General features: G+C 47.0%; 1 protein-coding gene across 2 annotated transcripts in view; it reads left to right on the forward strand.

Annotated features, from left to right (window-relative positions):
- Positions 1-23398, forward strand: part of LOC135895982 (uncharacterized) — a 131622-nt gene that overhangs the window by 34599 nt on the left and 73625 nt on the right. For both annotated transcript variants that reach the window (XM_065424256.2, XM_065424255.2), the window contains one exon: positions 13305-13494. In XM_065424256.2, the coding sequence (XP_065280328.2) occupies positions 13305-13494 (190 nt within the window). The remainder of the gene's footprint in view (positions 1-13304; positions 13495-23398) is intronic.

Genomic DNA, 23398 nt, shown 5'->3' on the forward strand with positions numbered 1-23398 from the left:
GGAAACGAGGAGTCCTAAGACAGCGTCTACCGATACCTTTGTCACAGGTCCCACCCGATGTCATCCGCCTTCAAGGTCGCACGACGACGGCAAAACTCACCAGTTATGCGGCCTACCACTTCCACGCCCACACTACCAATCATCAGACATCTCTCACCACACTCGTCTAAAGCAACATTACGGTGATACTGCACGACCCCTTTCCGCACAGCCCTCCGCGTTTTTTCCTCAAAATTATCCCGCCTCAGCGCAAGAACTCCTCCAGTCTATTTATCCTCGTTATGTACAGCAGTCCCAATCACATCGCTTCTACCGCCTTCTGCAGGTAGTGGATCATTTTGCCCGCTCTTCCATCGTTTTCGAGGGAGACGTTAATGCCCACGCAGTTGCTCGGAGATACCCCTGCGAGAGACGCAAAGGCCGCAAGCTCTGCGCAGACATCAAGCAACTCTGATACGCCGCCCTCACTGATCCTGCCCACCACCCGCACACTGTCAACAGTACGTCCAGAGATACCACGCTGGATCTAACCCTCACCAAGCGTATTCCTGCGGCAGATTGGTAGGATACCGGACATACTCTGGGCAGTGACCACTTTGCCTCTAGACTTAGATCACGGCCGGTCCGAATAGACGGGTTAGACGGCCGCTTGGTCTCATGGACTGGGATGCCATAGGACATGGCGCACGCAGCGCACCCTGCCGGACGGCCCTAATCCCACTATTGAGGTCTGGATAGCCGGTTTGTTGGAGGACGTCCAGAAAACGATCAATACTGTCTCTGAAGAGGCTGGCCTAGCCCAACTAGAAAATCGTCTCCTGCATGTGTAAGAGGCCCTCGATGGACTTCAAAGGCGATAGCAGAATCAGAAACTCAACCACCAGCTCTGAAAACGCATCGCGGTACTCAACCGGCATATCGAGCACTATGTGCATCTGCTCATCAAGCAGCAATGACATACTGTATGCGACAGTATGCGACGGCAACCTACCCTCCATAATACCTGGAATACCATCCAAAATCTCCTCGACGATCGCACCTATAAAAGTGCACAACAGCTGAATCAACCGAAACTACTACTTCTGGCCCCGGGCTCCGGTAATCAATTATTGCGGAACTTAACCGTCAAGTACATTGGTACTCAACCATTTCAACAGCAACTGCCCTACAAAGACCAGAACAACGTTGAGATGGATGCCCCCGTTACCTTTGCGGAGCTGCAGGCAGTGGTTCACACCTTAATCCCCAACTACACCTGCACGGATGACGCCTCCCTCGCGGCCCTCCTGCATCACGTGAATGCGGTATGGGAATCCGATTCTTAACGTCATCCTGGAAGTGTGCCGAAATTGTACTAATTTCTAAACCGAGCAAACTGCTGCATTTAGACAATATGCGCCCCATCGCCCTCACGCCATGTCGGGTGAAAGTCATGGAACACACTAATCTTCAAAGGCTTACTGCACACTTATACAAGCGTAACTACCCCCGGACGATTTGGCTTCTGCCCACAGCTATCTACGCAAAACATTATGCTTCAGCTATATCACCAAATCATAGGTCCTTATCAAGGCCCTCAACTCGACACAGAAGCCATCCTTGGTTGGGTCCTTGAAAAAGCTTTCGACAACAACGTCAAACACAACGCCATATTGGAGGCGCCATCACATTTGCACGTCGGCTACAACATGTACCGCTATGTGGTAGATTTCCTGCCTAGTCGTGCAGCCATTCCAACCATCTAAGGCCTCAAATCGGACGTGATATCGCTAGGGAGTAAGGTTACACTGCAAGGGTCAGCATACACTCTCCCATACTTTTCAGTGTCGCACTCCTCGGACTCCTGGAATGCCTCATTACCATTCTCCGCCTCCATCACAGTCTCTATGCGGACATTACATTGTCGACCACAGAAGGTAGTGATAGCGACATTCAAGCAACCCTACGAGCATCCATGGATACATTGACGGCATGCATTGAATCACGCGATCTTTCCTGCTCTTCGCCTAAATCCGAACTGCTCATACTCGAGGCTTCTCATCGGCACCACCCGTCAGAACCTCACTCTCCATCCATTGACCTGGCAGCCCCACAGCGCGCCTTTCCCTCGCGTTCCAGTCTTCTGAGCCCTTGGGCTCCGTACCCAGCAAAACCACATGAATACTGCAGCTTTACATCATCTTAGCAACCACGCTCTACAAGGCGTGCTTATCTCATACTGGTATTATCTAAACTGGTATTAAAGAGGACAACATTCTTCGGCTAGTCCGGGCCTTCATGATCAGTCGCATCACATATGCTGTGCCCTTCTTATGCCTCTCACATTCTGAGAAACACAACATTGATATCATCATCAGGGAACATACAAACAAGTACTCCACGTTCCGCCCAACACCGCCAATGTGAAGCTGGCTGAATTGGGGCTCCATAAAACTCTGCGACCTCATCGAAGCTCAGCGCCTAGCTCACTACGAAGGCCTCTTCCACACTACGAAATGACGCCAAGTCCTCAGTAACCTGAGCATCTTTACATCAAGCAGGTTGCAGTCAAGCTCCCCATACCGCCGGACATTCGCGACACTTTCCTGATTCTCCCTCTCCTGAAGAACATGCACCCCGACCACTATAAAGCACCTCGCACCGCATGGGCTTGGCAACTCGGCAATAGGTATGAGGGCGCTTGGCACGTATCTTATGTCGACGCCGCGTACTAACCAACCCACTTGCCGTGGTCGCGGGCTCGAAACTAGATATTACAAAGACCAGCTGCATACGAAGCATTCATCCTGAAGAAGGCGAAGAGGCTTCTATAGCTCTCGCTATGCTTCGAATACTGCATCGTGCATCACCGACTCCAAGATAGCCCTACGTGACTATACCAGGCGGCTCATCTTGTCCCAAGCGTACCGCATTCCCACAGGCACACACCCCTCCTGTCGCCGCAGCGTCCACCTTATCTGGGCCCTGAGCCACGCCCGTCTTACCGAAAACAAAGCCGCGCAAGACTCCGACCGAGCAAGCATCCACCGGGCACATTACTCCCCTTCAGGCCAGCAGTTTTCCGGATGTCCTGAGCTTCCGCAAGCCCCTAAGCACGAAGCCGTAGTGTCCTGGCGCAGCCACGCGAGCGAGCGTATGATCAGCTATCGCAAGATAAATCAATCAATCAATCAATCAATCAATCAATCAATCAATCAATCAATCAATCAATCAATCAATCAATCAATCTTTATTTAGCATACATTCATTTACAAAAAATGAACACTAGGACAAGAACTAAAAGCTGCTTTTTTGCAGCTTGACAAGGTACTTGCCTTGTCACGTAGTACCGCAAAGCCCGCTTTCCGCCCTCCCGACAACTCTCAACAAACATCAATCGATCACGTGACGGCTCTTACAGACGCGCACCTTTCCTGCACCGTCCCTGCATCATCACATCTACTCCAATGCCTTCACACCGAGCTCCAAACCATGCCGCAGGCCACGCGCCGATCTCGACCGCACTATCCGGGCATGTCACTCAGTACCACACAGCATTAAACACAGCACTAATCTTACATTCAGAATCGCATGTCTGAACATTGGGAAGTCATGCAGCTCAGTAACTGCTCGAAAGATCAAATCTTGGTTGTGCCACTGGCGAACACGTCGCCAAGACTCAAGATCTGACCGCTGCCTGAGGAAGGTAGGCCCTGGTGGAGCTAGTCTCACAGCCTCCCCACCTCATTTAGCGCACCAAGAATTTTGAATAAAGTTCTCTCTCTCTCTCTATCTCGCTAGTCTGCGCTAACAAACTCCTGGTTGTTTCTTCAGCACTGAGGCTTGGCGTTCTCATGCCCTGTCTCATGACCCCATGGAAGACCAGCTCATGTTGTCCCGTATGCTCGCGAGGATTCAGGAGAAGTATTAGAAGTATTACTGGCCCCGCCTGAACGCCGACCTCACCCGTAGCGTCAAGACATGCAGAAACTGCCAGCGACGCAAGACACCGCCGACAAGGCCCGCAGGATTCTCTTTCCCCTCCGTCTGCAATGGTCGGCAAGGAACGTAGACCATTTCAGCAAATGGGGATAGACTTGTTGAGGCCTCCATTGCCGACACAAGAACGAATTGTACTGCTGAGCTTACTCAAGTCATCCTGCGGTGTAGCCAAACAAATCACAGGAGGACAACCACCTACCAGTCGCAAGGAATGATCTAATGGAACGCCTGATCAAGACGCTTGCTGACACGTTAGCCACATACGTCGACGTCGAACACGAAAAGTGGTATGCCGTCCTTCCGTACGTAAGCGTCGCTTAAAACATGGTAATGCAAAAAATACCGATCTCACCATTCAAGCTGGTTTACGGAAGAAACGGGATGACGACTCTCGACGCTGTGCTGCCGTATGTGACCGGCGAAGAGACTCTTGACGTCACCATCTGTCTTCGGTGCACGGAAAAAGTAGAACTCGTCCGCTTGAGCATGAGAAACAGGCAAACAAAGCACGGATAGCCGACGCTACAATTTCTGACGATGCTACGTGGAATAGCAGCCAATCGACGGTACTTAGTTTTGGACCCCAAGAAATCGGCGAGCACTTATAGTGAGTAACTCTAGCGACGCAATTTCGGACCCTGCTACATAACACGACGTATACGTGCACGGAGGACAGTGAGGTCGTGCCAGAAGCCTTGACCCATTCACTGCGGCACCGCACGCGACCTGAACTAGTAAACCTTTTGCGCCTTAAGGCTTTGTGCCAACGCTAACGAACCTTCGGACTTATTTATTTGTTTATTTATTATTTCTCTTTACTTCATGTGTTTCAGTAGTATTTTGCTCTAGGGTATGTAGCATTGGGTTGATGCTTTTACAGAGGGGGCATTGATAGTTTCTTTCGTTCTTTGTTTTTCTGAAAAATCGATAGAAAAACATTTGTAAAATGTGCTAAGGTATTTTCGCTGCCTCCTTTGACGTTAGGAAAAACACATTTATGTTGCACCTATTGAGCAACAGAAGGCTGTATCACTAGTTTTTCATGTTGCTGTACAATTTTCTCATTGACACTTTTCGTCTAACAGCATTACATGAGAAATTAAATAAATATGTAAGGCTCATTATCTGATTAAGCATCATGAAAAAAATAATTTCAGTATCTCCAAGCCATGGCAAACATGAATGATTCTGTACAGCTACGTCGCATTCGCATAATTTTGTGCTCTGGCTAAAGTTAGCTGGGACATCGAGTAGAAAAGCTTAAGCGCTTCCCCCCGCAAATGAGATTTCGGCGATCGCCGACTGTGCTCTCCGCGGTCGTGGTGCTTCTAGTGTCACTTGCTTTTGTAGGCACAGGTGTGCCCAATAAAAAATGTGGTTTTTGCGACTTACATATCTCTCTTCGCCGTCACTACAACGTGACGATGCTGAAAGAAATCTTCGAGGGGCAGAAATTTTGGCCCGGCGAGATCTGATGGCTTCGTGCGAACTCTATGCTCCCACACTAATTTCGCACTGAAGCAAGAGGTAGCAAGAATCCAAGTTCCCAGCTGATGCGGCCCTCTTGCTTACGCCGTTGTTCTTCCGCGGTCATCGAGTGACATGTGCTCATGTTTGCCGGTGCGCGCTGGACACAACGAATGTTTAATTAGTTACTAAGCACATTTTTAAAAATTCCTAAGACTGATGAAACTGCTATCCTTACCTCGTAAGCTGCCCAATAATTTGATACTACAATCGATGCTTCACCTTTCGATTGAAGCTGTGATATATTTTTTTTAAATCGAAGCTTTTATTGCCTCTTTCTTCAACTTTCGCGCTGCGCATGCTACTGCCGTTGTTTGGCACCCCAGCATGCGGGTGATTTATAGCGTGTGTTTACAGGACAGGAGCGTGGCAGAGATGAAAGGAGACGCGAGAAACTCGTTTGGACCTTTGAGCGGCGTCGAATCTTCACTTCACGTTTCCTATCACATTGGCTGTGGCGGTGCAGCGCAAAGGACACGGCACTTATCGCTCTTTCTGTGTTTGTCAGGTTGGCTGGGGACCCAACGCTACCACAATCGGACTGTAGTACAACTTTTCTTGGACCTGCCCAGCTGCTTCCATCTTCAGTACTGTGCTACCTGCCAAAGGCATTTTCATCGCCTCTGCTAAACTGGACATTTGAACTTCGCGCCTTCTGTTCGCAAGCCGGACCACGTGTGCCGCCATCGTCGTCGACGAAGCGCAGCTCGTAACTGAGCTGGGGACGTTTCCTATCACATTGGCTGTGGCGGTGCAGCGCAAAGGACACGGCACTTATCGCTCTTTCTGTGTTTGTCAGGTTGGCTGGGGACGCAACGCTACCACAATCTGACTGTAGTACAACTTTTCTTGGACCTGCCCAGCTGCTTCCATCTTCAGTACTATGCTACCTGCCAAAGGCATTTTCATCGCCTCTGCTAAACTGGACATTTGAACTTCGCGCCTTCTGTTCGCAAGCCGGACGACGTGTGCCGCCATCGTCGTCGACGAAGCGCAGCTCGTAACTGAGCTGGGGACGTTTCCTATCACATTGGCTGTGGCGGTGGAGCGCAAAGGACACAGCACTTATCGCTCTTTTTGTGTTTCTCAGGTTGGCTGGGGACCCAACGCTACCACAACCGGACTGTAGTACAACTTTTCTTGGACCTGCCCAGCTGCTTCCATCTTCAGTACTGTGCTACCTGCCAAAAGCATTTTCATCGCCTCTGCTAAACTGGACATTTGAACTTCGCGCCTTCTGTTCGCAAGCCGGACCACGTGTGCCGCCATCGTCGTCGACGAAGCGCAGCTCGTAACTGAGCTGGGGACGTTTCCTATCACATTGTCTGTGGCGGTGGAGCGCAAGGGACACGGCACTTATCGCTCTTTTTGTGTTTCTCAGGTTGGCTGGGGACCCAACGCTACCACAACCGGACTGTAGTACAACTTTTCTTGGACCTGCCCAGCTGCTTCCATCTTCAGTACTGTGCTACCTGCCAAAAGCATTTTCATCGCCTCTGCTAAACTGGACATTTGAACTTCGCGCCTTCTGTTCGCAAGCCGGACCACGTGTGCCGCCATCGTCGTCGACGAAGCGCAGCTCGTAACTGAGCTGGGGACGTTTCCTATCAGATTGGCTGTGGCGGTGGAGCGCAAGGGACACGGCACTTATCGCTCTTTTAGTGTTTCTCAGGTTGGCTGGGGACCCAACGCTACCACAACCGGACTGTAGTACAACTTTTCTTGGACCTGCCCAGCTGCTTCCATCTTCAGTACTGTGCTACCTGCCAAAAGCATTTTCATCGCCTCTGCTAAACTGGACATTTGAACTTCGCGCCTTCTGTTCGCAAGCCGGACCACGTGTGCCGCCATCGTCGTCAACGAAGCGCAGCTCGCAACTGAGCTGGGGGCGTTTCCTATCACATTGGCTGTGGCGGTGGAGCGCAAAGGACACAGCACTTATCGCTCTTTCTGTCTTTCTCAGGTTGGTTTCTTTCTTTACGTTACTCATCTTGCAACGCGCTCTTTCCGCTACAGCCAATCTACAAATTTGTGTTCATTTGTTGTTCTCATTGCTCTATTATGGAAAGTCATAGACCTGCACAGCTGCAAAGTATGTCGTGTTGCTGTGAATGTCGCTCTGTGATAGATGAAAGCGAATTGTTTCTGACCTTTTCACAATGTGAATTTTCGTATCATAGCGGTACCTGCTCCAGCGTTGCTGAAAGTGCCATTAAGGGCAAACGAGATCAATTCAAAAAGAATTGTAAGTGCGAGTCCTGGAAACCTACAGGAAGTAAAAGCTCCTCCTCTGCTAAAGCGCGTAAGAATGAAAGTGAGATAATCAAAAAACTTTCTGAAATGGACCAAAAACTAAACTTGCTTGTTTGTCTGCCAAACAAGGTAGACGGGATTGAACAGTCCATCCAAAGACTTTCCGATCACTTTGATGAAATTCAACGAAGGCTTGAGAGCCACGAAAAGGAATTAAACATTGTCAAACAGAGAGTAGAAAAAATAGAGAAGTACGCTTCTCCTAGGGAGCTCGATCAGATTCAGGCTGACATAGACGCACTTGAATGGCACAGCAGACGTCTTAACATTGAGATACACGGTGTACCTGAGGCTGACAATGAAAACCTACTCGAAAAGGTAAATGATCTTGCAAAGATGCTTGAACTTCAACCTCTATTTGAGGAAGATGTTGTGGCAGTTCACAGGCTCCCGGCAAAGCAAGGAAAAATGCGAGGAATTATCCGTCTTGCACGGCAGGAACTGAAGGATGCCTGGATTGGCAAAAGGCGAGCTTCAGGAGACAATCAGGGCAACATATTCATTAACGAAAACCTAACCTCTCGCTCGAGGAAGCTCCTTGCCACTGCCAAAGAATGGGCAAAGGAGGCGGGATACAAGTTCGTGTGGCACTCAAATGGAAAAGTTCTCGTACGTAGGGCAAATGGTGAATCGGCAGTTGCCGTTAAGGGTGAAAATGATCTTCGTGCTCTATTGCAATGAACGCCAATTTCTTGTTGCTGTTATTTGACTCTTTGCCGAAATGAATCATCTGTGATGTATTGGCAAGCAGGGTTGGTTCACGTTATTGGCCGCTCAAAAGAAGGGACTGTCTTTCATACATATGAACATGCAATCAGTCTCCAGCAAGTTGCCTGAATTAGAATCTTTTTTTTCTGATATAAATAGTCAGTGTTATGTAGTCATGCTAAGCGAAACATGGTATTGCTCTGATGATGTTTTTCGCCTGCCTTGCAAAAAAGTATGTTATAAAAACCGAACCTCACGTCGTGGTGGAGGAGTATCTATTCTGATAGATGATTCTCCAACATGTGAACTGTTAGCCGAGTATTCCTGTATAACAGAAAATTGTGAAATGTTGTGTGTACAAACACCGGGTGTACTCTTTGCAGTATGTTACCGCCCGCTGGATGGTTTATTGGAACCTTTTTTCATTTTTTTAGAGCGCATGCTAGAATTTGCGTCAGAAAACAAATATAAAGTGGTCTTAGGAGGGGACTTCAACATTGATATGAGTTCCGATGGTGCTAGCAAAACGATATTTCAAAGAATTTTTGTGGCAAGCGGTTGTATAATTGTGGTTGAAACCTTCACGAGATTAACAGAAACTACGAAAACCACTCTTGATCTCTTTATAAAGAACTATAATCCATTCTTAGTGACTAGTGGAGTCTTAAACTGTCCTCTCAGTGACCACATGCCAATAGCCATGTTTATCCACACAAGAGCAAACGATACCGAAAAAGATGACACTGAAAAAAACATTTCAGACAATAAACGAGCACACATTAACTGCCTTTCAAGATGCTTTGAGAAAAGTATCTTGGAAGGAAGTTTTTCAACAAAACGAGGCAGAGCCAGCATACAACAACTTCTTAAAGAAATTCTCAGCTGTTTATGCGCAACATTTCATACATAAGAAAAGAAACCACAAAGCTTATCAGAAACCTTGGATGACCAAAGAGATTCTAAAAAAAATAAAGAAAAGCGATAAGCTTTAGGCCAGGTTCATAAAATCTCGGAACGGCGAGGATCTAAAATCCTTCAAAATTTTTAGAAATAAATTAAATAAAGAACTAAGAAACGCAAGCAATCCCTATTATTTACGTACTTTTTCTTCATGCGAGGGACAAACAGAGAAGATGTGAAATAAGTTAAATGAACTAATGGGACGTAAACAGAACACTGAACCTATAAAGAAAGTTTCTGTAAACGGATGCATTTTAACCGGAGATAATTTAGTTAACGCATTTAATGATTGCTTTACAGACACTGATTCCCATTTATCACTAAGCCCACCATGTACAATTCAATTTCCTGCAACTATGGACCCTATTTTTTTCCTACCGACAACACCTACCGAGGTTTGTTCAGTTTTTCTCAAACTGAAAAATTCATGTAGCTGCGATGCTGATGGCCTCCAAATAAGACCCATCAAACACGTCATTTGGGACATTGCACCTGTGTTAGCTTATGTTTATAACTTATGCATAACATCAGGTACTTTTCCTGAAAAAATGAAAATTGCAAAAGTAATTGTGTTATATAAGAAAGGTGACAAGCTTGATTTAAAAAATTACCGTCCGATATCAATTCTCCCACAGTTTTCTAAAGGTCTTGAAAAAATCATTCTTAACCGATTAACATCTTTCAGCAATAAACATAAACTAATAACAGACGCTCAATACGGTTTTCAACAAGGTAAATCAACACAATTAGCACTAGTAGCACAGATCGAATATATACTGCAGAACCTCGAAAATAAGTCACTTGTAATTGGTCTATTCATAGATTTTACAAAAGCGTTCGATTGCATAAACCATGACCTCCTAATACTTAAGCTTGAAAGATATGGCATCAGGGGCCGTCCTCTTCAGTTACTGACATCCTACCTTAGAAATCGACAGCAATATGTGGGTGTAAACACTAGCATAACATCTACACGAAAAATACAAACAGGTGTCCCTCAGGAAAGTATCCTTAGGCCATTTTTGTTTAACATCTACATAAACGACATAGTTCTTATCCACCGAGAAGCAAAATTCATAAACTACGCAGATGATACGAGTGTTTTTTTATCAAACAACTCTTTTACAGGCCTCATTGGTGCAGCGAACAACCTCTTAACCCATCTCTCAAAATGGAGTTAGGACAACTTTTTAAAAGTAAACTCGAATAAAACACAAGCAGTCATCTTTAAAACAAGAGGTACATGTACTCCATTCACCCACAACATATTTTATAACTCTGAGAAAATAGAGGTTGTTGACACGGTAAAAGTACTTGGAGTATATTTTACCGACACATTGCAATGGGACGCTCACGTGGATTTTGTACTGCAGAAACTGAGCCGCGTAACAGGTATACTACGTCGAAATCGCTACCTTTTATCAATGTCAGCTAAATTGATCATTTACAATGCACTGTTTGCCTAGCATGTAAATTATTGCCATCTTGTATGGGGCACGACATCAGCTTCCAATCACTCTAAAATACTATTGATGCAAAAAAAGATAATACGCGCTATCGCAAATGTGCCATACAACTCACACACTGAGAGTCTTTTTACCAAGTACAACATAACAAAAAGTCATCATCTCTACAAAGAAACCCTCCTACGCACCTACTACTTTCAGATAAAAAATAGAAGCAACTTAATTACAAATATAGCAAACTTAAAAGAGAATACACCCACATATGAGACGCGCAGCCATGAACAATGGCTCATACCCTTTTCGAGGACAAATTACGGCCATCAACTGGTCGCAAATACCTTGCCACGGCTACTAAACTCTTACCTAGAAGCCGGCATTGACATCCCTGCCTTGACACCATCGGAGCTCATCTGTCTGGTGAAAACTACCATTTAAATTGCCGTGGTTCTGTAAAACCATATGCATTCAATGAAAGAAATGTAATTTAATTGATGTAACCCACTGTTCTTTAATTTTTTTCATTTCTGAAAGTGTTCTTTGCCACCGGTCCGCCAATATGTAATGGGGGCCAGCGACCACTCAAGCTGCTAATAAGCAGCTTTTACCTTGGCCCCCTCCATTTTCTTGTAAATGAGCACAAATAAAATGAAATGAAATGAAATGACAATGCCCTCTGAAACTCCCTTCGCGTCGTCACATTAGCTTCTTGACAGATGTAATTATCTGTGACCCCGCAAAAGCATTTTAGAAATTGCAATACTTAACATTCTCTGGCATGCGATTCCAGAGGGAAGTTAAACAGAATGATCAAGAGGAGGGGAGAGGAGGCACATAATGAATTGACTTAATGTATTCGCGAAAGGAGTGAATAGCACGGCCACTATTCATCCTTATCAATTACTATTCGCTGACTATCCCAATACAAGGGATGCGGGGTGATGGGAAACGACGTGAGAAGGCAAGGAAATAGTACTGCTAAACACCCGACAGCCGGTTGTGGGCGAAAGAAAATAATTTAATTTCGAGGAATAGTGCGGAACATTTCCGCTATTTCTGAAAACTAAACACAATGCAAATTTGTGAAGCAGACAACTTACGCAGGCCGTGCAGAAGCAGAGCCGCATTAACGCGCACCCTAGGTTCTAGGCGGCACTAAGGAAGCGGTCTCACGTCATATGAACACTTCTGTGCCGGCTGCAATAGCTTATTTTGTTATAGCGCAAGCATGACACGGACCACAGAAGGCAGCGCTGTGTGTGTCAGATGGGCCTTCTGTTGTTCGTGTCAAGCTTGCCCTATAACAAAATAAGATATGCCGTACCAACAAGCCCCTATTGCTATCCTCATCGGCTGCAATGGCTTTGCAGCTATGGCGTCGCTCGAGGCCGTGAGTGTGATCCCGACCGCAGCAGCTGCATTTCGTCTGCAGTGAAATAAAAAACACAGTCCTACACTTGGATTTAGGGGCACGTTAAAGAACACCACGGTTTCAAAAATTAATACAGTGTCCGCCACTACAACGTGCCTCCTAATCCGATTGTGGTTTTGGCACAAGGTTTTGGTTTTTTGGCTATGAAATATGGCGCACAACAACGCCTCAAGCAAACACCTCCTCCTATGTGTCCTGTGAACTACGCAGACAAACAGCAGTGGTGCACGCAAGGTAACGCTTAACATCACCTCACCACCATCGTGTTAGACTAAACATTTGAGAAATGGAACATTCGACGCCAAAATCACCATTTGTCTTCGTCAATGAAAGCAAACTGCACAGAAAGTTTCACTTACAACGATTCCCACGATGGTTGGGTTTCGCGTAATTTTTCTTTCTCTCCCAGTCTAACTGTGGCTGCCATTGCAGGAAATCAAACTGGCGACTAATCAATACGCTCTTGGTTTCTCGTTGTATAAAGAAATATACATATTTGTGCTATGCCGTACCAATTAATTGTAATTGGAGCGAAAGGGTGGCGCAACATGTGTCTGATGGTAGCGTCTGGCTAATGTCACTCCTTTGTAGCTATCACTGGGCAGTAAACTGCCGCGCTAAGAGGATAGTGTACATGTTACATCTCGGTGAGATGGGCTCTCCCCTTGTATGAGCAACGATGTTGATTAAATACATTAGTAGATACGTTAGAACGGGTACATACGTTAGATGTCATAAATTAGGTATACAATGTGAGTAGCGCGCAAAGTTGTACCTTCGAACAGTTTGACTAAAGTGAAAGCCAAACGTCTTATTCCTATTAAGAGGCAAGATAACACGTGATAAATGTATTGTATAACACTCGCAAAAGGTTTTACGCTGCGCAAGTTTTTCACTCTTACTGTGTTTTTCCTTTCTAGGAGGACAGCCGTGCACACTATATATGACTCGGGTTACTTCTGCAAGACTGAAATTTCACGTAATGAAACTTCCATACGCACCATCCAGAAGGGTGTTGATCCAGATACGAATCAAGAATTGGGCGTAACCGCAAAGGCAGGAGACATTTATTCAATGGGTATTCGAGTAGTGAGCGGCAAATACTTCCAAGTAAGTAGACATGCTGACTTTGTAGCTTCTCTTGCCATTTAGGCGCTCTACACGAAAATTTCATTCAAGATGTTAACGAACGAATGCATAATTTCGCAATCAAATTCATGTGTCCACTGCGAGGTACGATATTTCGTTTCAATGGAATATCATCAGAACACTGAATAAACAAAAAATTTGGTGGACGCTTAAGCTTAGCCTTGAAGAGTGTAACGCTACAGCATTCAAAGATCTCTGACTGCTTCCTCACGCTTCCGGCAACCGGAGTGTGTCTAACCATAAGGTTTCCTGGCAACGATTTCACGTCTTCGCATTACGCGTGCGATGGTCTTACCAATTGAGCTAGCGCGGCCCCGTTTTGCCATCCACTTTCTGCGCTATTTATCTTTTACTACTACTTACTGCGAACGTTATGCACGAAGGCGAACTTCGTGGTGGAGCCACGGCCTCTTGCTTGTGCCGCGATGCCGCAAAACCCCTCAATAGCTTAGAGTAGCGCCAACCACTTGCCTCCTCCTCCGCTTCAGTCCCGCGCTCGGCGTTGGTTCGACAGTGGCGCTGCCTATGCTGGCCCTGCCGTAGCTGACGACTGCTAACGCGCTACCGCACGAAATCCGCGAAAATGTTCATGCGAGCCCTGCGGAGCAGTTTTCGAGGCGAGATTTTGCTTCGTCAGTCGGTAACAATTCCAACGTCGCGTTGTAATTGCCCAGAAAAACAGAAAGAGAACAATTATTTAAGGCGGAAAGCATCCGCACGTTGAGACTTCGTGTTGCTAAAGCACGACGCGTGCTGTAGGGGTCGAGGACGGACTTCGGGATGAAAACAAACTTGGGAGGGTTTATTTTATTTTACATTATATACAGAGAGGTGAGAGACAAGTAACAGTCGTACAGTCATTACGGGCCGGCAGCAACTCGGACGCTGCGGCCCGCGGCAAGAAGTTCGAGAGAGGTCAATCTGGGAATGCTCTGATCTCTCTGGAATGCTTCTTTTAAACCTTTCGAGGACTGGAAGTAGCGTCATGTTCGGCCAATGGAAGAGTCCGCTCAGATGACGCCATTTTCGGCCAATGGTAGGCGCCCGTGCGATGGTGTCATACCCGGCGAAGAGCTCAAACAAAGCTCAAACCTTACACATTGAAAGAAATCCTAGTCTCAATTCGCGAAAACTTACCGTTGCTCATAATAAAAAACAAGCACTTCATTTCTACGGAAGCGCTCTTGACCTCCCATTCCAAATGCTTACGTCTGACTCATACTTTGAGTCGTACTCGAGGCGGTCGCGGTTTGAAAGCTACTCTGGCTACGGAGGAACAACAAAAGGGCTGACTCACTATCAGCTCCCCCAAGACGTTACGGTCTCCTGCCAATTTGCGCCCTGGCGCCCCGCTTTCCTCACAAACTTGATTGACCGCGTCGCTACTCCTCACCTGGTCTCCTCCTGCCACCTTGCGCTTCTTCGAACTGCACGCTGAGCTTTGAAAAGAACTACGGAACGACGAGGAGTTTAACTGCCCCGTGCCCTTTGTCCGCGCCCGTGCAGAAGATGCTACGCGGTCTCCCTTTGACCGGTGGCTCGAACGTTTTCGATGCGTCAACATCGTCCGTGACGACTGCACCTTTTCCCTCGCTCCCTGCCCATTTGGGTTTCTCGCCATCTTTGGCGGCGCTACATTAGTTACCGACTTTGGGTCTTTACCGCGCTTCTTTTTACGGCGCTTTCTCTTTGCACTCGCTTTCATGTCGCCTTCTCGTCCCTCGTTCTGGTCGGTACACATTTCGTCGGCCCGGATCGGTCTCTTACCCACACAGTCTGAGTGATTTACATTTAAATCAACACTCTCTCTGCCTCGACTGGCGGACAGCCAAACCGACTCTGGAACAATGCAGCAGGCTTTACTCGAGTTATGCAACTCGCACTCTTGCGAACTGCCCTCTACTGCACTGCCCCGCTCACGCTGTGCATCGACACACAGCCCGTCGGTATCGATCGCTGTCTCACGCGCACAGTTCGAATGATTAACAACGGAATAATCCCTATCTAGGCTATCTAGACTGTCGGAGAGCCGCACCGATCCCTGAACAATGCAGTTGTTCTCTCGTGAACTACGGAGCTCGCCATCCCGAGAACTACTCTCAACTGCATCGTCCAGTTCGCACTTCACTTCTGCACGCAGATCTGGCTCTACATGGGTGCTCGCGTCTGTCGGGTCAGCAGTACCCTTTTCTTTGCTAGCAACCTTGCTAACATTACCAGCGACGCACACGCGCGGTAACTGTGCCAATTTGTTCGCAGCTGGCCTAGCTTTCTCTACAGTCCTCTGTTGGCACAGTACCTCGTCGCTCTCCTTGCGGCCTTTAACGGCTTCTGTTGCCACTACGGCATCGTTAGCAGCTAGCGTTTTCCCTTCACTTATGAATCTGCAGCCAATCTCACAGGCACTACTCTTCTCGTCGGCTTTTGGCGAAAATCCGCTCGATGCTGCCTCATTCTTTCGCTCTGTACTACCTACAGAATTCTCAGAGCCGTTGTCTCTGTACCATTAACTGATCACAATACTGTATCTCTTTGATCAGTGCTGCGTTCTCTCTCTCATCCTTTTGCTCACGCTCACGTTCACGTTTATTCTCACGTTCGTGACGCTCACACCTAAGAATAAGTTCTTGAAGCTCATGCTTCCGTTCATTCTCGCGTTTTTGACGGTTACGCTCACTCTCACGTTCACGACGCTCCCGCACACGTTCACGAAACTCACGCTCCCGTGGCTCCTGTATCACCTCCCAAGCAAGCTCAATGCTTTTGCCATCATTGCCACTATCGTTAATCGGCTTTATGATAGCTGGCGTTTTCATCCGTTCGTCCGCCTCAACTCCCAAATCGTCGCACACCAACAACAAGTCTAACCTCGTCAACCTTCTAAGATCCATGGCAGCTGCCCCGACAGGTGGTTAGAACTGTTTTCCTTAATTTGTGCAAACACACAATGCAACAAACTCCCGATTCCCAGAACTATCAAAATGAACACACAACATTTGAGTCTGGCGAATCAAAAGGAAAAAAACCACGCGCTCACTTACGGTTGCAGCACCCTGCCATCCGGTTCATTTGTCCGCTGTTCCCGGTTCCTCCGGACTCCCTGGGTCGAAGGCTCGCTCTTCTTCGGCACTCCCAGTTTCTTCGGACCTCTTTCGACGAAGGCTCTCTCTTCTTCGCTCTTCCCGGTTCCTTAGGATCTCTCTCGACGAAGGTTGATCCGTAGCGCTGCCACCAGCTGTTGCATTCGGAGGGGATCTCACCACTGCCAACCAGATGTAGGGGTCGAGGACGGACTTCGGGATGAAAACAAACTTGGGAGGGTTTATTTTACATTATATACAGAGAGGTGAGAGACAAGTAACAAGTACAGACAAGTACAGTCATTACTGGCTGGCAGCAACTCGGACGCTGCGGCCCGCGGCAAGGAGTTCGAGAGAGGTCAATCAGGGAATGCTATGGTCTCCCTGGAATGCTTCCTTTAAACCTTTCGAGGACTGGAAGTAGCGCCATGTTCGGCCAATGGAAGAGTCCGCTCAGATGACGCCATTTTCGGCCAATGGTAGGCGCCCGTGCGATGGTGTCATACCCGGCGAAGAGAGTCGCCGCTTGGTCCCCCTGCGGCCTTGCCTTGCTGACTAGCAACTCGCCGTCACAATAGCCAGGTGAGGGCGACGGCGGACCAAGGCGGGCAGGGTGCCTTACTTTCACGGTTCCTTACTTCTCCCTACGGTCTTGCCTCACTGGATTGCAATGCGTCGGCACAATGGGCGTATGGGGGCTACGCTGCCAGGCCTTCCCGGTACATCACAGCCGTCTTACTTCGGGACCCACTTTCCTTGCAACAATGCCGGGCTATCCCCTCGTTTTCTGGAAGATCCAAGCATTGAATAGCTCCACCGGCGGCGTACGAACTTGTTTGCGCGTGAACTTGTTTGATCGAGCGCTCCTCTGGAATGTGCTTTCCCCGTTTCTGCGCTTCTCAGTTAGTTGTGCTGCGATTCGATGTGGTCCGGGGAACTCGAAGCAGGAAACAGCCCCATATCTGACAGTGCACACGGTGTGGTCAAACACGCGCGTAATTACCTCAGTTTAAGGTTTTTCCTGCGCGAAACTATGTGTAAGTGGTTTCATAGGTTCATTTACGCACCAGTAGGATACTTTTGTTCGGCCTGCACGTGAGAGATTCCAACTTTCTGCGGCCAGCAATGCCTAGCAACAGGGTCGCTTCTGCTCCGTGCATTTTACACATGTTTGTAGCTCATGCACGGGTTGTGGCAGCCATGAGCAACGTATTCACACGTAGGCAGTATCGATAACTTGAACAACGTACCAGAACATGAAGTAGTCTTTTATTTCTTTGTTACAGTTCAAGTGGGTGGGATTTGATAGCACGAAGAAACTTTGATGGGACAACTGGACAGAGGTTTCAAAAATAATTATCCCCCTCCCTCATTAGCACCAGTCACACTTTTCTTGAAGTGCTAACTTAATATCTGTATACTAGGTGCTTCTGTATTCTTATGCGTTGTAAGTTTTCGCAAGGAAGTAATGTTGCTTTAACTGAAACACTCAAGCCAAACAAGACAGAGAAAAAATTGATTCGTGGGTTTACCTCCCCAAAACCACCACCTGATTATAAGGCACGCCGTAATGGGGGACTCGGGATTAATTTTGACTAGCTGGGTTTCTTTAATGTACCCCCAATGCATGGGACATCGGCATCTTTCCATATCTGCCCCATCGAAATGCGGCCGACCCGGACGTGCTTTGCTACCGACGTGCTTCGTCGCAATGCGCCGGCGATGGTGGTCGGAGGGCGCTGGAACAAAAAAAAAATATACAAAAGCGCGTCAAGTGCGTCCACATGACGCAGATTGGCCAATGGAAGAGTGGAGGAGACTGGGACGACAGAAGGCGTGGAGGGGAAAACGCCGGGAAGCGCGGGCTGGCGGAAAGATGTAAGAATGGCGCTACCTTAGGAAAATTGAGGGTTTTTACGATGCGGCGGAGGCGAGTGTCAGCTGAGTTAATGTAAGGAACCGGGCGCACCACTCCGTGGCCCCCGAGACACCCATCGAACCGGCGTGCCCAAAATGGCGGACGCTGCGGCGGGTCTGTGAACGCCGCGGCCGGTTTGTGTGTATGAAATGGTTTCTTTGACTTCTTGCGTAAAAATGTTTTTGTTTTCTCGTATACTCAACTTACAATCCGCGAGGTATTGTTTCTGTAGACTGGGTGCAAGTCATAGTTTACGATTTTTCTACGTATTTTAGCTTGGGAAATTCAATTAGGTCAGTCAATCGCTGGCATCATATGGAAGGAGTGGGTATACGTGGTTCAAAAATCTTTTTGCGGATTCGATGTCCGACATTGGACGCCGCACGCGCGACGCCGAATTTTCCGCGACACGGGCTCATTAACGCTATCGCATTAGAACTCGTCTGTCGGATTGTCCAGGGTAAAAAAAGGGGTATTATTAAAAGGAGAAGGAGTCCGGCGCAGCTGGAGGGGGAAGAGAATCCTGACGTCATGGGAGAAGAAGCGCGCCGTGAGCAACGCTGCAATGCAGCTGGAGGGGAGAGGAAGAAGCGTGCCTTGTATGCAGATTGTAATACACAAAGCGCGATTGAGCCCAACGGGGAACTCCCGCTGAGGCACCGCGCGTGGGATAACTGTGCGACAGCGTTGCGAGTGAACTGGATTGAGGCGCAAACCCACATCGCCGCATATTCAACGTAATTTCATGGATTTCGCTGGGAACGATTGCGCGCGTAGCCTCATATAATGGTGCGTTATTTCAACTGCAAATGTATATTGACACCTCGTTTCTACGTATGCCTATGTTAGCATGGGTTATACAACATGACGTTTTAATTGGTGCTGTTGTTGTCAAGGGCGCCGTCTGCTAGCGAGCGCGCGTTTGTGAAGCGGACGCTGGCGGACGCCCAGTCTTTATTTCAGAAAGTCCCTGTAGCAATTTTTTTTGCGTTTACTTGCTTTGGTGCGCCAGCGACTTTTGTCGGCCGGCACCAATTGTAGTTTGAGCCTGGTGGACTGGTATTTTTAGCACTGTTTTCTAAACGGAACACGTAATTTTTTCAAAGAAGCCGCCTATGTGCAACATGCAGCTACGTGAGAAAACGTTAGTGAAGTCGTGTCGGTGTACTCGTGCTTCTTGTTAGTGGAATATTGATCAGGAGATATGATCAAAGATAACCAAATTATAGTGAAATAAACGAAGTCTATTAACTTCGTGGCGCGAAGACATGCAGATGACGTATGCGCTTCGAGGTATATATATATATATATATATATATATATATATATATATATATATATATATATATATATATATATATATATATATATATATATATATATATATATATATATATATATATCCCCGCCATTTATGGAAGAGCAAAGTTATTAAATATTCTAATTGCACTGACTAAAAAGTGAAAACTCCTGACCGCAATAAGCATGTTCCTTTTCAAAGCTGCACCAGCCCCAAGTGAACCAGTCGACTTTCTGAGGAAAGGAATCAAGGCAATTACTGGACGCTAACGTGAACAACAGTATTAGCGAAAAGACACTGCCTAAGTAGTCACAGGGATGCCTAAGGGGAACGCAGCGATGGCGTAGAGGCAGAGCATGCGCTTTACGTGGAAGAGGACCCTGGTTCGAATCCCGGTGCCGCGCAATTTTCCACCTAATTCAAAAAAAGAAAAACAATCCGCGTGTTGACAAACTTGCATAAACAGACCTGGAGTGGGGCCTGATCCCGACGACAGAACCGGTAACGCACTCCCTCACCAGAGCAGAATTGGCCATCCTGGTGCAGTACTTGGCCACAACATCCTATATGAATACAAAAATCAAACCCTGACCTTCAGTCCCCAGCAGCTGCGAAGCAACTGACGACGGCGGCGGTTAGACCTGTGACGCGACAGAGGGTGCTGAGAATCTCTGGATCAGGACAGGCAACCATTGAACCTGGCAACATTTCATACTAGAGCGTTATCTAGTGAGGTGAGTATAGCAGTGATATCGGAGGAATTAGCGGGAATTAAATGGGATATAGTAAGGCTCACTGAGGTTAGGAGGACAAATGGAGTATATACAGTGCTAACAAGCGGGCACGTCTTGTGCTACCGGGGCTTAGCGGAGAAACGAGAACTAGGAGTTGTATTCCTGGTTAATAAATACCACAATATCATCAAGGTAGCACAGGCATGTTTTCCACTTGTAGTTACGAAGGATGGTGTCCATCATACGCTCGAAAGTAGCGGGTGCGTTCCACAGCCCGAATGGCATTACAGTAAATTCGTACACGCGATCGGGCGTGAAGAAATCTGTCTTCTCACAGACATCTTCTGCCATCGGCACTTGCCAATAGCAGGAGCGAAGATCCAAGAATGAGAAGTACTCCGCGCTTTGTAAGGAGACGAGGGCGACATCTATCTGAGGCAGCGGATAGACATATTTACGAGTGATCTTGTTGAGTTGACGGTAATCCACACAAAAGCGTATTGACCCGTCCTTCTTGCATACTAATACTACAGGAGACGCCTAACGACTATGGTAAGGGTGAATGAGATCACGGTGCAGCATATTGTCGACCTACTCGTTAATGATCTGTCACTCGGCTGCCGACACGCGGTATGGTCGCTGGGGTAAAGGAGGACGGGAAGCAGTGTGGACGCTTTGAGTGACGGTTGTTGTACGCCCCAGAGATGAATGTCGTTGGTCCATTGTTGAGTAGCCGAATACCTGTTCTGTAGCTTGATCCTGAAAATAGAGGAATTGCCGATCTAGCTACACAACAGGTATTCGGCCTTAACTCAGGAAGAGACCTTAGTGTTGAAGCAATGAACGACAACATTATGGGCATCATGAAGGAGTTTGCAATAGAAGTCAGTGGTAACTTCGTTAGACTTCATACCAGTAAGCTATCGCAGGAGACGAAAGATCTGAATACGAAACGCCGATGTATGAAAGCCTCTGACCCTAAAGCTAGAATAGAACTGGCAGAAATTTCAAAGCTAATCAACAAGCGTAGGATAGCTGATGTAAGGAAGTATGATATGGATAACATTGAGTATGCCCTGAGGAACGGAGGAAGCCTAAAAGCAGTGAAGAATAAATTAGGAATAGGCAAGAATCAGATGTATGCGTTAAGAGACAAAGCCGGTAATATCATTACTAATAGGGATAAGACAGTTCACGTGACTGAGAAGTTCTATAGGGATTTATACAGTACCAGTGGCACCCACGATGATAATGGAAGAGGGAATAGTCTAGAGGAATTTGACTTCCCACAAGTAAAGCCAGAAGAGGTAAAGAAAGCCTTGGGTGCTATGCAAAGGGAGAACGCAGCTGGGGAGGATCAGGTAACAACAAGTTTGTAGAAGCATGGTGGGCCGATTGTTCTAGAAATACTGGTCACCCTGTATACACAATATTGTCTGATGAGCCCGAGCGTGCCGGAATCTTTGAAGAACGCCAACATAATCTTAATTTTTAAGAAAGGGGACGCCAAAGACTTTAAAAATTATAGACCGATAAGCTTACTGTTCGTTGCCTTCAAAGTATTTGCGAAGGTAATCGCAAATAGAATCAGGAACACCTTAGACTTCTGTCAACCAGAGGACCAGACAGGATTTCGTAAAGGCCACTCAACAACAGACCAACAATATTCACGCTATCAATCAGGGGATAGAGGAATGTGCGGACTATAACCACGCCTTATGTATAGATCTCATTGGTTACAAAAAAAGCGTTTGATTCAGTCGAAACCTCCGCAGTCATGCAGCCATTACAGAATCAGGGTGTATACGAGCCATATGTAAACATACTGAAAGATATATATGGCGGCTCCACAGCCACCGTGGTCTTTCATAAAGAAAGCAACAAAATCCCAATAAAGAAGGGCGTCAGACAGGGAGGTACGACCTCTACAATGCTATTCACAGCGTGTTTACAGGAGGTATTCAGAGACCCGGATTGGAAAGAATGGGGGATAAGAGTTAATGGAGAATACCTTAGTAACTTGCGATTTGCTGATAATATCGCCTTGCTTAGTGACTCAGGGGACCAATTGCAAGGCATATGCTCCTTGATCTGGACTGGAAAAATAGAAGGGTAAGTCAAATTTAATCTGCATAAAACTAAAGTAATATTTAACAGTCTCGGAAGAGAACAACAGTTTACGATAGGGTGCGAGGCAGTGGAAGTGGTAAAGAATGCATCTATTTAGGACAAGTAGGGACGGCGGATCCGGATGATGAGACTGAAATAATCAGAAGAATAAGAATGGGCTGGGGTGCGTTTATCAGGCATTCTCAGATCATGAACAGCAGTTTACCATTATCCGTCAAGAGGAAAGTGTACACCAGTTGTGTCTTAGCAGTACTCGCCTACGGGGCAGAAATCCGGAGGCATAGGAAGGTGTTCTACTTAAATTTAGGACGACGCAGCGAGCTATAGAAAGAATAATGATGGGTGTAACGTTAAGGGGGCGATAAGAAGAGAGCAGATCGGGTGAGCGAACAAACGCGAGTTAATGGCATCTTATTTGAAATCAAGAAACATAAATGGGCATGGGCAGGGCATGCAGTGAAGAAAGAAGATCTAATCGAATGGTATTTGCTGTTCAGATTGCATTCGATTTCGGAATTCACAATTAAAAATGATGGAAAAGCCGTTTCCGTTCGAATGCAATCCATAATGCATAACAGCCCTTTTAAAGTCTCGAAGGTGAGGGGTCGATGCAATGGGGACTCTTATTCCGAATTATTGTGTTGATGAAGAGCCGTGGCTGTTGCGCAGAGGCGCACCAGTTCCTGAGAGAAATAAAGCATGG

The sequence above is a fragment of the Dermacentor albipictus genome, chromosome 4, assembly GCF_038994185.2.
Source record: "Dermacentor albipictus isolate Rhodes 1998 colony chromosome 4, USDA_Dalb.pri_finalv2, whole genome shotgun sequence".
Taxonomy (NCBI): Eukaryota; Metazoa; Arthropoda; class Arachnida; order Ixodida; family Ixodidae; genus Dermacentor; species Dermacentor albipictus.